The 15,927-nt window shown below is 44.2% G+C and overlaps 1 protein-coding gene across 1 annotated transcript; it reads right to left on the reverse strand.

The window, feature by feature from the left end:
- Positions 1–760: 760 nt before the first annotated feature.
- Positions 761–15,130, reverse strand: ETNPPL (ethanolamine-phosphate phospho-lyase). The gene is made up of 13 exons (XM_054383021.1): positions 15,075–15,130; positions 12,647–12,765; positions 12,321–12,480; positions 11,188–11,262; positions 8,857–8,950; positions 7,778–7,894; positions 5,825–5,907; positions 5,148–5,373; positions 4,191–4,345; positions 3,428–3,517; positions 3,111–3,241; positions 2,250–2,317; positions 761–892 (listed from the first exon to the last, which is right to left on the reverse strand). Exons 1-13 carry the CDS (start codon positions 15,128–15,130, stop codon positions 761–763), a joined length of 1,506 nt encoding a protein of 501 aa, XP_054238996.1.
- Positions 15,131–15,927: the final 797 nt, after the last annotated feature.

The following is a 15,927-nucleotide window of genomic DNA, read 5'->3' on the forward strand; positions in this document are numbered from 1 at the left end:
GGAGAAGGTTCAATATATAAGATTTTTGGGAAGAAAAATCATAAAATCTTTCTCTATATAAATAGATATCTTTAAAAGTTGCTTTATCCATAGAAAATTAGGATCCATATTCTTAATTTTCTTTGAACACAAAGTGAGAATGCCCTGCATAATCATTGTGCCTCTACACACACAGTGGTAGACCCTCGGTAGAACACTGTTGATGTTAGAAAAGCTAAACCAATTTACATCAGCTGGGAGTATGGTCCACAGGACCTAAGCTATACTGGAAGATAATAATGATTTCACTCTCAAGCACTGCTTTGTAAATTCAGCCATTAAAACATGGGAAGCAATTAACATCTCAATATTACATATTGAAATTCAAAACATGGCAAAAATAGTACAGTAAGCATAGAATTTTCAGCTGACTAGGACTGGCATTTGCTTGTATGATGGTTAGGTAATTCAGCTTCTGTGTAGTACAGGTAAATCCACAGATTCCACCGAGTTTGTGCACCTATGTCAAGCCTGCCACCAGCACCAAGGTGTCCGAGTATCACTTCTGTGTCCTGCCATGGCAAGGCTCCCAGCCACATGGTGCAGTTCTCAGCTATCTGAAAAGGTATTTTAAACTCCTACTGAAGCTAACAGGGATTCAGGCAGCTTATGGAAGGTAGGACTGGGCTTCAGACAGATCCCAGGACTCGGACTATTGCACTCTTCATCTCAAAAAGCAAGCTGGACACAAATTCAAATGGAATGAGGGCACTTCCTTTCTTCATGTTCTTATTCTTTTACTTGGCACTGGGTGTTTTTTGGAATAAAGGCCATTCTCCTGCCTGCAGGCAGCTCCATTCATGTGGCTGATACTTTCATGGGCACCTTCTGGTTGAGAACTCTCTTCAGTTGTCTGAAACAGAAACAAAATGTCAGGGAAGGCACCTACATGTCTTCCAACAGACAGTCAATGGACTTGGTTCCCATTAAGTAGCTCTGCCTGACCCTCCTTCTTTTAGTGGCACAACTTCTTAGCTTTGAAAGAGACTGAACCGAATGTGCACAAATGCTTGTAACAGGAGGCTTGCACCCCAAAACTAGTATCATCTAGCAACATCTGGTTCTGGGTTCCTCAGTTCAAGGAGGACAGGGGACTGCTTGAAAGAGTCCAGCACAGAGCCACAAAGATACTGAAGGGAGTGGAACATCTTCCTTGTGAGGAAAGGCTGAGGGAGATGGGGCTCTTTAGCTTGGAGAGGAGGAGACTGAGAGGTGGCCTCATTAATGTTTATAAATATGTAAAGGGTGAGTGTCAGGAGGACGAAGCCAGGCTCTTCTCAGTGATGCCCAATGATATGACAAGGGGCAATGGGTGCAAGCTGGAGCATAGAAGGTTCCACATGAACATATGTGAGGACGAAAAAAACACTGGAACAGGCTGCCCAGAGAGGTTGTGGAGTCTCCTTCTCTGGAGACATTCAAAATCCACCTGGACACATGATCTACTCTGGGTTATTCTGTTCTGGCAGGGGAGTTGGACTAGATGACCTTTTGAGGTCCCTTCCAACCCCTAACATTCTGTGATTCTGTGATCATCTAAATAGCCAATAATCCATAGCATCTCTGCTTTAACTACTACATCCCTAGACAGCTGAGTCTTGCCTTTGCACCATTCACAGCAGCACTGAAAATCTCACCAAGGGACAGCTCAGTAAGCTTTTCTACAATGCAGTGGGTGATGTGCTTTTAAGGGTGTGAGAAATTATATATGACTTATCCAAAGCTGGGACTGCAAGCTAAGTTCTAATTTGGATGCATGTCTGCCATTCATACTCAAAGAGCTATGGTGGAAACAAAATCCCTGGAACTCTTTGAAAACTTGGACAACTTCCAGGATAAAGGCTTGCTTAGAAAGCCAAATATCCATCAGTAGCATGCAATACCTAGAACTAGTAAAATTGTTGCCTGCTGAGCTAACACTCTCATGCGGCCCAAAGTCTGGTTGGTTTTGTTTGCACAGAAGGTAGGCAAGGCAAGTGGCTTGTCTACAGCCTGTTTCTGGTCTGCATCACTCAGCTCTTTTTAGATTTGCTTCAGTAACACAATCCACTTGGGTTTCTAGTAGTGGGTTATGTTCTGAGCTCAGTTCCAAGACAAAGAACCACTCACACCACCAAAAATGAAGGCGTGCTCTACAAAAGTAATTTATACTTGTTCTGTCAGACACTTATCTGAGTAAGAGTTAAAACAAAAATAAAATCCAAACATACTTTTCTTTTATACTGTGTTTTTGTAGAGGCATTATTTTCTGTCTTCATTCCAGTTGCCTCTTCCATTTCTGAAAAAAAAATAATTAAAAAAAAAGTTATAATGAACCAGGGCTAAGTAAGCATGCAATTTAACAGATGGCTGAAGGAAAAAATACCTAATCATTTATTCCTCTGGGCAGTTATCACACAGAAGAATGACTTGAAAATGATGCATCCTTCCTAAACCACTTTTCTGAGGCCAGTGTGATCAGTGCATGAGGAACTGGGGGTTTGTAGAGAAAAGAACAAAATCTATAGCATGAGGGTTCAGATAGACTTCCAGAGATGACTTCTGCCTTTGTCGTAGAATCATTTATGGTTGAAAAAGTCCAACCATAACCCAACTACCATGACCACTCAACTATATCCTGAAGCACCACCTGCTTCTTGAACACCTCCAGGGATGGCAATTCCACCACCTCCTTATAATTCTGGTTGCAACAATCTCAGGAAATGGGGCCATTCATGGTGGAATGGATTTGGAAGGTTCTTATGCTAATAGTATACCTGATGTTATTTTCCTCTGGATTGGTCCCCAGGTAGAAGACAAATAGTGCCTGAAAAAAGCTTCAGGCTAAATTTAAGTAAGATAAGAAAGGATCAAAAGCAGGATTTTGCCTAAAAGTTTGGATGAAGTCCATATGGGGCTGCTTATGTATTTAGAATAATTGGCATTAAGAGCAGCAGTTTGGACAAGTGATAGGCAATGTAATTGATAACTTTCCCCTGCATGTAATGGACCTGAATGTGGTGGCTGGTGTCACTAATGGGTCATCTGGTAATGAGAGAAGAGAATTCCTTTGAGCTCTAGAGTATACATACCTGTGAGAAGTGTATCAATTGTCTCCACTGCATGTTTTGCATCTTCCATGGTGAAACACATTGGTGGTTTAAATTTCAGTATGTTTCTGTGGGGTCCATCTGCACTAAGAAGGATCTGATGCTCTTTCAGCCTGTGGAAAGAGGAAAGACCTCTGTTAGACACAGGCATAGTGCGTCCTGTCAGACCCTTCAGACCCTTCTTTTTCTTAACACCATGTTACCCAAAACCTACACAAATTTAAATGGAAATTATTGACCTACTGCTGGGGAGTGTCATGAGCATTTGATCATTGCACACAAGCTTTACAAACACTTACTTGTAAATAAGGTGAAGGGCTTCAGCTGTGGCTGGTGTTCGCTTTTGTCGATCTTTCACTAAATCCACTCCAACAAACAACCCAACACCCCTGCAGCAGACAAAAGAAAATGCAGACAAGTGAAATCCAGTGGCATTAACCCAAGCCTTCTGCTGCAAATACAAAAGCTCTTCCTAACAACTGCAATTTCCTTGCCTGGGATAGAAGCAGAGCAGCAGGAAAAAGACTTTCCCTTTGGTCATCTTTTGACACTGGCTCTTTCAGACAATTGAGTGTGATAACAGATACTTCTGGATAAATTTAGCTGGCTCATTAAAGCTAAGTGGCCAGTTAGGAGTCATAGAATAATTTTCTTTGTCTCTTATCTTGTAAACTTCAAGCCAGGCAGCTGTGGAAGACAAATAACCCAAACTAAGAACTAAAAAAACCACAACCATTACCTCTCCCCAAAGAAAAAAGTTGAGGGCCGTTATCATGGAAGCAACATGAGATGAGGAAAACCCACAGAAATATCTCCAGATGAAATGGTCCAGAGCTTTGAACAAGGTCTCCACCACCCCAACAGCACACTGAAAACTGAGCTATTGCACATGGATTGCTCTTTCTCCTACTCTCTCCCACGGCTTTCCTAGCCATACTTGTACCTAAGCAGAGACATGGACAGTTTTGGGCAACATAATCATGACACAATGGTTTTGTGCAAACTTCATGATTTTTCTAGCACAGGTATTTTTTCTCTCTGGCATTGTTGTAAGGCACCCACCTGACATCTCCCACTAAGGGATGCTTCTCCTTTAGCTCAGCCAGCAGCTCCAAGAGATAATTTCCTACATGTGTAGCATTTCCTTGGAGATCTTCTTTTTCTATTATGTCCATCACAGCCAGACCAATAGCACAAGACACTGGGTTGCCTCCAAACTGATAATAAAGACAAATAAGAAAACAAAATCCATCATAAACATTCATCTATTTCTATCCATGTAGTTTTCACTTGCCCTTTCCTGCTTGGTATGTTGTGAAGACAGCTCAAAAAGACAGAGACTGTGTATATACAGGTTGTGGAGCACCACACCCCCACAAAGCTGGGCAGTATAAAAGGCCCAAGAGGGGCTTGCTCCTTTGCTTCAGGTGTAAGTAATCTGCAGGCTGAAGCCTTCCAGCTGCTCTCATGGTTTGCTGATTGCAAGTGTAGGTGAAATGCTCCTGTGAAGAGCAATGGGGAAGAGATGTGATATTTCTTGAACTGCAGGATATAAACCCCATTGAAATCAGGGGGATTCATGGTAGCCAGAAAGCAGGCTCAGTCACAGGAGCTCAAATGTGTGCTGGTAAAGGGTCAATGTTTTGTTAGGTGACAACTGCAGAGCAAGATCTGCCCAGGCATGAGCCCCACTAGCACAGGGTCTATCCTAGACAATGAAATTTTACATGGTCAGCATTTCAGAGAAAGAAAAAGGAAGAGAAGTAAGGAAGAATTTGTCTGTATGGATGTGAGCTGAGATGCATGACTTGCCAGAAAGCTGATGCTGGCCCATATTAAGATACATTGCTTGGTATAAAGCATATTTCAAAGTCTTTGCACTTGCTTTTGGATATTAGACTATGCTGACTTGAGCTCTTAGTAATATGCTTACAAATGTTAGCAGAATCACCTGCACAGCTTCTAACTGCTAAATGCAGACTGAAAGAAAAAAAGGCAAATCTTCACCTACAAACTTACTGTATTGAAGTACTCCAGTCCAGAGGCACCAAAGCTTTCAGCGATTTCCCTTGTTGTGACCACACAAGACATAGGGTGGCCATTGCCAATGGGCTTTCCCATGGTGACAATATCAGGCACAAAATCTTCACCTTGCAGTTGGAATGCCCAAAAATGCTTCCCAACTCTGCCAAAGCCAACCTGAACCTCATCAGCTATGAACACTCCACCTGCAGCATGCACATACCTGAAAACAAGGAGAATAGCTTGAAACACTAGTGACCAGGTTGGGAAAAAAGAAAGAACGTGGCTGCAGAAACACAGCTACAACTGTATCAACTGATAACGTTTTTAGTTTGCTAAATGTTCAGAAAAAAAAAAAAAAAGTGGTGTTTGGATGCAAAATAGAGGTACTGTAGTGGTACTGCTTGGTTTTATCTCTGATGGGTCAACTTCATCTTTATGGCCTGAGGATTAAAGACAGAAAATGAAAGACAAGTATCCATCTAAAAATGTTTAGCCAGCTGATGTTCCATAAAAAGCAGAAGTGGAATGAGGCTGTTCAAAAAGCTGAAATGAACCAGAGACAGTCAAGAAAAAGAAGGGGTGATAGCTGAATTTACTGAATAAGCCTATAGTGAAAAACCTGCTGCTTTGGTTAATTTCCCAGTTATGCTCTTTTGAAGTGATGTACTTACTCTGCCACTTTCTGGAAATAGCCCACAGGTGGAATCACTTGGCCTCCACAGCTCTGCATGGATTCAGCTATGAAGGCAGCAATCTACAAAAACCAAACTCAGGTGAGAGCTGTGACCATCTACTTGGCCCTTGCACAAACATCTAACAGTCTAGAAACAAATATTTAAATGTCTGCCTTAATTTAGTCACAGAGTGGGCTGGACAACTTGAGGGCTCTTGAGAACAACTACGGCTAAAGAATGGATTCATCTTGTAATCTGTGGTGCCCAAATTTGCAGTAGCCAGGGTCATCTTTGCAAGCTAATGGTAAAACAAGGGTCTCCATTAAGCCCTAGCCCTAAAGCTTTCAAAGTGGAAGACACTTACTGGTGTCAATGAACACTGGATCAGGCTCCTGGGAGCTCTGTAAATTTGTTTACAAATTCCAGTTTAGAGGAGACACGCAACATTTCCATTTTCCCCAAGAGGTTAATGAAACCTGCTTAATGCCAAGGCTCTTCATTAACAGGTCTGTGTGGTGATCAGCTTTTTTGTTCAGTCCTAAACACCAGGTAGAGGTGGGTACAAGTGGGTGAGATGACCTGAGGCTGTGCTTTGGACACCCCTGCTTAATGCAAACAACTACACAAGTAAAATGTCAACATGAGGCACTCGACAAAAGAGGAGAAAAATTCTACAGATGAAATAAATCCAGTTGCTAGGAAAGAAAAAGAAAGTTATTTCAAATCAGGAAGGGTAAGAGCAGTGGATCAGATACACTGGAACAGCGAAATTTGTTTCTTGCCAACAGCAGAGGTCTAGGCAGCAGAGATATATTACCCCAAAGTCTCAGCACAAGTCTGCTATTTAAGGGATTGCATCCCCACAACACTTGTGAACCCCTCCCTGAGCATCAAGAGGTCTCTCTGGGCTGGTGCAGTCTTCCTGGAAACAAGGCTGAGCAGCAACGTGTAAAGAACCATACACTATATTTGAAGAGGCATGCTACGGCCAAAGAGTACGAAGCTTCCTGTAGCAGGTGAGCCTTAGCCTTTAGCACAACTTGTCCTGCCACAGGTCTGTGTCACCACAACCTGAGAAACATGCAAAAGAAGGGAAACAAGGGAAGAAAAAAACAAAGCTGTCCGTTAGTAGAGAATTAAAAAAAAGAGTTGCTGAAGAAACTAAAAGAAGAGTGATGTAAGGATCATCTCCAATCTCTTGGTCTCCTATTCAACTCAGGATCATCTCCCACCCTCTTGTTGTCCTGTTCAACTCAGGACCATCTGCAGTCTTTTGTTCTGCTGTTTGACTCAAGATCATCTCCATCGTCCCCACTGGACTAGAGGGGAACATCTTGCTCCCATCTCCACTGAAGTCTTCTGTGACCTCAGTGGGCTTTGGCTCAAGCCCTACGTGTCTCAAAATACTGATGACATCATGCAGAACATCATTCTAGGTAAACCTGTTCAGAAATTGCTCCTTTTTATCAAGGCCATATTGTGTGTGATTGAAAGGTTCACTTTTTTTAGATGACTCCCAATTATCCTTAAGATACTAGACTCAGAAATGCAGTGTCAGGATTTTATCTAGCATACTTTCTCCATGTCCTGGAGGCTTTTATATATCCTTGCTAGAATTTGTGATGTTGTTTCTCAGTTGACCTCAAAGCTTATCTTAAGATAACTGCAATCTACTGATTCAATGAATAGGATAGGAAATTGAACTGCTTTGGTGGCAGCTGCTTATTTACAACTGCATTATTGATCCTTTCATTGATGCCTACAGCAACATGATAAGAGCATCAGATAGAAGAATGGCCTGTTCTGAACACAACACCCACTATAGAAGAATGAAGGGCAAGGGAAGCAAGGGAAACTGAGTAAAGAAACATGTCCTTAGTTGACTGTTTCATGCCCCCAAGGCCCACTTAACAGACCAAGCCTGGGCATTTCTAGGTACAAGACACACACCTTGCGTCCATTCTTCTGTGCTTCTTCAATAATCTTTTTCACCTCTTCAGCATAAGCACTTGCTGGATCTGGGTGGTCTTCTCTATATTTCCCTCTGTAGATATCTGGAGAAGGAGCCTGAAAAGACCAATGTTTAATTTATTTTATCTTTTTTTTTTTTTAATTCCATCCTATGAATGATTTACTTTATTTTCTGTTGCTCTGCTCTTTTGTCTCTCCACACAGATAGATAATAAGAGTCAGTACAGCATGAATTTTTGCATGGAATTGTAAAAATTCATGCTCCTAGGAGCTTAAACTCAATCCAGCCCTGTGGTGTGTTCGACATTGTGGGAAGCAACTTTTCAAAGAACCTTCATCTACCTTATCCACCTTTCAGGACTATCCCTCCCCTCCCCCAAGACTCCTCATCCATCACCTTATTTTTAGTTTCTTGGAGAAAGATCTATTTCTGCAACTGGAGGATGAGGTTTTCCAGTCTGTCACTTCTCTTCCAGCATCCTAGTCACAGTATGAATCTGTATTACTCTCCACAAATAGTGCTGGAAGAGGTTCAGTAAATAAGAGAAAGGAAGTGGTATAAAAAGGTACTTTGGCAGTGCAGTAAATGCAAGGAGAAAAGACCTGCTTGGTGTACACCTCTGGGCTGAGAATATTTTTTGGCTTTCTAAGTTACACAAGTTTGGGCTGAAAATCAAGCAGTATCCTGCTCAGTATTCTGTGTCAACTTGTGGAGTCTGCCTTTCCAGTTTTTGGCAGTAGACACCAAAGTCCTGCAAATCTTTAGCCAAACCAATGCAACAGGTATTTGCTAACTTCTTCAAACTCTGTAACTGTGCAGAGCAGTGACTCACAAAAGCTGGAGCACCATGAAGGAAATCTGCCTCACAGCTGAGTACCCTCTTAAAAATCCCAAAGCAAACATTTCTGCTGTATTTAGCCCAGTGACAAACAGCCAAGTGCATGTACTCCAGCATCAGCAAAACAGAATGAAAGTGTATTTACACCAGAAGTGGGTAATTCAATATGCTGCATGACAGGCATAAAAATGACAAAAAAGCAAAAAACCCCACACTTACCACATGCACAAACTCCTTCTTGCTGTCCTTTCCCAGCTGATTAAATTTGTAGGGGCTGATGTCAATCAGAGATGTAACATGGCCATGGTAAGCACTGTATGAGTATTAAATATTGAAGTCACTTTTCACCAATTGTATAGAAGAGCTACATTTACAACTTATATTATAAGTAATCCAGGATAAGCAACTGTATCTGCAACACAGCAGCACTTTGTGAAGAGATCTTGATTTAATTTACTCCATCATAGAACAGCTTAGGTTGGAAGGGACCTTTGGGATCACCTACTCCAACCTCCATGCCATGGGTAGGGATGCCTTCCAAACAGAGGCTGCTCAAGGCCTCATCCCACCTGGCCTTGAAGAAGGCATCCACAACCTCCCTGGGCAACCTGTTGCAGAGTCTCACCAACCTCATACTGAAGAACTTCTTAAGAAGAAGTTGCTGTTGAGTTTAATTCACTAGCAAGACAGGAGGATATTTCTTGCATAAAATGAAGTGCCAGGATGGGGCCAGACCAAGATGATGTCCTCTGGACAAGCACTGCCCATAAGGTGGCTGCCCTAGCAGACTTGCCTAGCAGTTGTAGGGTGGGATTAGCTCCCTCATTTCCAATCTGTGAGACCCATTCTGGCCAACACAAGCTTTGCAAGCTAGACCCCAACACCATTGTAAAGGCTCTCAAGAGTGTGCATTGCAGCAGAAGGTCTTATGCAGCAGCAACACACCACTACTTGCCCTGGAGGCCCAAGAGGCTAGACTCTTTGGCAGAAGCCACTTTGAGGATACAGCTAGATGTTGTTTGAATAGAAAAGATTTATAGTGCAGAGCATGCTGAACTTGATTACTACTGATGCCAATTTGATTAAGAAATGAAGAAACAGCCTTTTGAACCCAAGGCATTCATTCAGGGAATGAGCAATTCTGATCAGCCATGAGTTTGAACCAAAGGGAACCTCAAACCAAATCACAGACATGTCACAATCTCATAGTAGCACAGACATAGGATAGAGAGGATGTTTTCAAACAGCTTTGTCTTTGTACCTTTCTACTAGCCAGTCAACAAAATCTGCCACTGGATGCAACAAAAGAAAGCCCACCCTGAGATGGTAGCTAGGGCAAAAGCCTACAGATCCTTGGAACATGGGACAAGAAATACCCTGTGGTGCTCAGGAACACAAGATGTTGAAAAGAAACCGTGACAGAGTCAGCTCCATCCTCAGCTTCTCCTGGCAGAAGTTACTCTCAGTGGCTCCAAATTTTGGCCCCAAGTCAAGGAGGGAACATGGATCTGAGTACTGCCAAGTCAAGCTTTGTGCCATTCAGATAGAGACGTGCTTCTGTAGCTGCTCTGTCTCTTCTCCCAGGCAACCACTGGCAGAACAAGAGGACACAGTCTCAAGCTGTGCCAGGGGAAATTTAGGCTCGAGGTGAGGAGAAAGTTCTTCACAGAAAGAGTAATTGGCCAGTGGAATGTGCTGCCCAGGGAGGTGGTGGAATCACCATCCCCGGGGGTGTTCAAAAAAAAGATTGGATGTGGCACTTGGAGCCATGGTTTAGTTGTTGTGAGGTGTTAGGAATTAGGTAATAGGTTGGACTTGATGATCTCTAAGGTCTTTTCCAGCCTGGTTGATTCAGTGACTTTCTAATGACAACCTGAGAAGAAGATCCAGGCCTATAGCAGCCTTGCCAACCCTACAGCTGCACATAGGGTAGGGAAATCCTGAGAGGTGGTTGGCCACCTTCCACATGGCTGATGGCATTCACAGTGCCTCCTGATTTTGGAGCTGCTTGGTTTTGCGTGTGTACTTGTGCTCGCTGGAGGAGAGCTGACAACCACTGCAGCACCATTGCAGAGCCACAGGGTCTTTCTTCTTGGCTACTGAATTTGTACAGAACTTGTACAAAACTGGTACACTTCATCTGTACAAAAAGAAACATGTCCAGCAGAGCACGACAAACAGAAATCCCTTTTGCAGAGCAGCCCAGTGGCCAGACCACACACTGATGCTGAAAAACCACATTCAAGTCTCTGGCTTGAATTGCTTTGAGATTCTCTATGGGAAATGCCCACAGGTGAGTGGGCATTGGGAAATGTTACAGGTGAGTGCCATTCTGGGGTGATTTACAAGATTGTTTTTCAGAGATCTTCAAAACCTCTGTTTATCCGAATGTGGAAAAGGGATTTCTTGACCTGTTCTACTATGAAAGCAACAAAGCTTTTCTTTCAGCAAGCAGTGGAGTACAAACAGCAGGGGGCTGCTGCAAAGCTGCTTCTGAAGTAATGGCAAGAGTTGCCAGCTGGATTCACATAAGCTGCTCTGGGTACTTACTTTTCAAGAGCGATCACATCTTGGTGCCCACGGTACTGCCGAGCCAGTCGTAAAGCAAGATCATTGGCTTCAGACCTGCGTAATAACAGCCACAAACCAGCAATGAAGCACTTCCAGTTAAGATAGCATTCTGACACAGACTGGGAGGCTTGGAACTAATGGATGTAACACATCAACACAGCTGGCTCTGTTACCATACAGATTACAATGCTAAGGTTCAGACCATAAATGCCATGTAAGAAGGCAAAGGAAAAAAGCTCTTTGTACAAACAGCAGACAAAGAGACGCTTTCTTTCCCTCCCTCAGTTTGCTTGTAGATCTCTACCTCCTCTTTGTACAAATGAGATGGCTTTGCAGCTGAGAGTCACAAACTCTCCAAAGGCGCCAGCCTCATCTCCCATCCACTACCATAGCTCAGTCCTGCCCAGTACTTGCACCATCAGAGAACAGAGAACACAATTCTTGCTCCCCAGATGAAGAATCGAATTTTCATCCTGACCCATAGCAGCCTCTCTGCTCATGAATCCTTGCAGGTTGTCTCTGCTAACAATATAAGTGACCACAGACTAAATGGGCTGTCTAAAGAAGACTACTCATTTGTCAATTTACAGGTAACGTTCACCAATTTGTATAACAATGTTCACCAATCTGTAGTCAAATTTGCTTTTCCTGCACCCTCACCCTTTTTTTACATAGCATTCAGCATAGGGTGGTGAGGCACTGGAACAGGTTGCCCAGGGAGGTGGTAGAAGCCCCATCCCTGGAGGTTTTTAAGGCTAGGCTGGATGTGGCTCTGGGCAATCTGATCTGGTGTGAGATGTCCCTGCCCATGGCAGGGGGGTTGGAACAAGATGATCCTTGAGATCCTTTCCAAACCTAACAATTCTATGATTCATGCTTTGGCTCTCTTGCATTAAGCCACCACACTGCATATCTTTGTTGTAAAAAGGAAGGATCCTTCAATCAGTACTGGAAACATTTTTGTTGCTTATTATTAAGTCGTACTCATTAAGATTTAGACTAAGCTGTTCTGAGTGTCCATGTCAACCAGGAGCAAAACAGTCATAATGGAAAAAACAAACAAACAAACAGACAAGCAAAAACCCCCCCAAACCAAAACCACTGAGACCTACCCAGAGTTAACAAAGTAGCAAACAGAGAGTTTCTCTGGCAGGGTGGCTGTGAGACGCTGGGCGTACTGGACAAGGTTGTCGTGTAGGAACCGAGCATTTGTGTTGAGCAGTTCCATCTGTTTTGTGGCAGCCTTTATCACATAGGGATGACTGTGGCCAACTACAGAAGATATAATAAGTGGGGTGATTACTAGCAAGCAGTCAGTTACTGAACCACAGGAGGAGATTCAGGGCAGCCCTGTGAGCATCATCACTTGGAAGCAGCGCGTTTTGGTCCCTCTTAGCAAGGAAGGAACAGAAGCAGTCATAGAAGTTAAACTGCTCACCATGTGCAACGTTGTTGATGCAGTCTAAGTATTTTTCTCCTTTCTCATCAAACATATACTGGCCCTGAGCACGCACTATCTTCAGAGGGTCCTTGGCATAGAAAATTTTGCAGGAAGGCCTAAAAAAAAAAAAAAAAGCACATAATAAAACAATGCTTTTTTAGTTTTCTTTCTCTGTTGTTTCCTCTTCTTTGAGTGCTGAGGGGGTGCTTAGGAACATGATTTAGTGGTGGACTTGGTAGTGTTAATAGTTGGACTTGGTGACCCTAAAGGTGTTTTTCAGCCTAAACAATTCTGTGATTCTATGATCTTTTGCAGCTCAGGAGGCAACTGCCTCCCCCTGCAAAGAGCTTGTGAGTGGTTCAGGTGATGGTCAATCAGGGCTCTTGCCGTAATTAAAATCAACCTGGGCACACCTCCCCAGGCAGAGGGAACAAAAGTAAGGCTTTAATAGGGGTCCTTCTCAAAGTATGACTATCTGCAAGTGGTTTCACAGGAGGACAGGGATTGCAAGTCATTCCAGGTCCTTATATGTCCTGCTGTGTTTCTAGGCTGTAGCTCTGTTGACATGCCATAGGAACATGTATGGCCAATAACTGGCTGGGAATAGAGGGGAGGTGTTAAGGGTAGTTTTATACTATAGCCAAAAATAATTATGCAGCAGGTGACTGTACTGTATAGAGGTGACAGTCAAGAACAAAACACTAATGCCTCACAGGCTTTATTTTCAGAGGTGCTATCAAGGTCCTAAAAAAAATCTTACTATCTTATGCTTTGGATAAAAATCTTTAAATCACCTTTCATAAGCACCTAAGTTACACTGGCTTCCAGCAAAACTCAGGCTCCTTGTGAAAGTCTTCAGAGTATTCTTTAACAGTTTTTTCTTTCTTTTATTTTTTTTCCGCTCTTGGAGAACATGCCAGCTATGTAATTATGGTGAATGATATTACTGAGCAGAGGAGAAGTCTTCTGAACTTTTAGTAATGTTTATATAGCCTTGGATAAGCAAAGTTGTTTTCAGATAATTCAGAGAGTTATTGTCAGGTATGCTGAGATTATGAGCTTGTAAAGTCTGAACATGACTCCTAGAAAGCAAAGTCATTTACCTTTTAGCCATGTTGCACATATCTCTTTCTGCCACCGCTGGCTATTTTTAAGGGTCTTTTCCAACCAAAATGATTGGTACTCTTTAAAAGCAGTGCACATTACCATCATCAATATTGGCCATTTCCTGATTTATAGAAGCTTTTGCTTCTATATTGTGTCAATCTGTGCTCTGAAAGCTTCTTTCTGCTTGCCCAGCACATCCCAATGCTACAACCCTGCACAGGCAGGACTCCCTTAACACTGAGCTGGGCCCTGAAGAGAAGGCTGGCATACATGCTTTATGAGCCTATGACTTTTGTGAATCTTTAGTGGGGTTCCTATACATAACCCACACTCAGGATGCAATCAGTAAATAGCCAACACTGGTTTTAACCATCTGGACTTGTTTTTCTCTTGGCAACAGCTACTGAAGAAGGAATTAAAGCTGCACTGTCTGGAGGAACTAATATTGCAACACTGGGGGATCAGATACATGCACAGTTAGGACTCTTGCTCAGGTCACAAGTACTGGCAGGCTTCCTGCAGTTCCCCCAGCTAGACTCATCTTAAGAAATCTCAGCTTCATTTAACAGAGATGTCTATTTTTTTTCTCAGGAGTATGAAATTTATTCACAAAAACCCCCGGCACAGCCCCATTTGAGTCATACTCCTGGGTACCACATTCTGGCTGCTTGCTAAAAGAGCGAAGAAGCATTGGGTGTGCTGTGTTGGAGAAGAGTCTTGTGAGGAGCAGCTGAGGGAACTGGGGGTGCTTAGCCTGGAAAAAAGGAGGCTGAGGGGTGACCTTCTCGATCTCTACAACTCCTTGAAAGGAGGTTGGAGCAAGGTGGGGGTCGGTCTCTTCTTCCTACAACATGTGACAGGACGAGAGGAAATTGCCTCAAGTTGCAAGAGGGGAGGTTTAGATTGGACATTAGAAGAAACTTCTTGACTGAAAGGTTTCTCAAAGAGTGGAACAGGCTGCTCAGGCAGGTGGTTGAATCCCCATCCTTGGAGGTGTTCAAAAGAGGCAGAGATGCGGTGCTGAGGGACACGGTTTAGCACCAGACTAGATAGAGTTAGATAATGGTTGGAACGCATGACCTGAAAGGTCTTTTCCAACCGAAACAATTCGCTGATTCAATGATTTGTCAGATTGAAGGGCTGACAGGTTACGTCCCCCCGCCTCTAGCCGGGGCTTGCCGTGGGGCCGGAGGGGCTGCCCAGTCCTGTATAGCCCCCGAGCAGTGCCGGGCGGGTCCGGCCGCCCGCTGTTACCGCCGGAGACCTTCCTCCTCCTCCTCCCTCTCTGCCCTGATTTCGGCCCCGCCGCCGCTCCTACCCGATGTGCTTTCTCCGCAGGGCGAGGGTCTCCGCCTTAGTGTAGCGCTCCTCCATCCCTCGGCACGGCCCCGTAAGGTATGGTACGGCACGGCACGGCAAAGTAGGGTAGGGTACAGCACGGCAAGGTAGGGTAGGGTACGGCAAGGTAAGGTAGGGTACGGCACGGCAAGGTAGGGTACGGCACGGCAAGGTAGGGTACGGCACGGCACGGCACGACCCGCCGGGGACTCCCTGCCTCTTATGCCGGCGCCGGTCCTCGCCAAACCCCTCCCCTGTGCCTGCCTCCCTCCCGCCCTCCCGGAGGGGATGGCCCGGCTGCCCCCCACTCCGCCTCCCGGGGATTTTCCTTCTCACAGTCACGGAGTGGCAGGGGTTAGAAGGGAGCTCTGAAGATCACCTGGTCCAACCTCGCTACTGAAGCAGGGTCCCCGGAGTAAATCACACAAGAACACGTCCAGGCTTGGAATGCCTTCAGAGGAGACTCCACAACCTTTCTGGGCAGTCTGTTCCCAGTGCTCCAACATCCTCCCAGTAAAGAATTATTTCCTTCTGTTGACATGGAACCTGCTGCGTTCCAGTTTGTGTCCATTGCTCCTTGTCCTGTGAACATCACTGAGAAGAGTCTGGCCCTCCTAACACTCATCCTTTAGATACTGATCAGCACTAATGAGGTCCCCCTTCAGTCTTCTCCTCGTTAAACAGCCCCAGGTCTCCCAGCCTGTCCTCATAAGGTTCCAGTCCCCTCAGCATCTTAGTCACTCTCCACTGGACTCTTTTCATTAATTCCTTGTCCTTCTTGAACTGGGGAGCTCAGAACAGGATGCAGTACTCCACATGAAACCTCACCAGGA

The sequence above is a fragment of the Indicator indicator genome, chromosome 8, assembly GCF_027791375.1.
Source record: "Indicator indicator isolate 239-I01 chromosome 8, UM_Iind_1.1, whole genome shotgun sequence".
NCBI classification, from domain to species: domain Eukaryota; kingdom Metazoa; phylum Chordata; class Aves; order Piciformes; family Indicatoridae; genus Indicator; species Indicator indicator.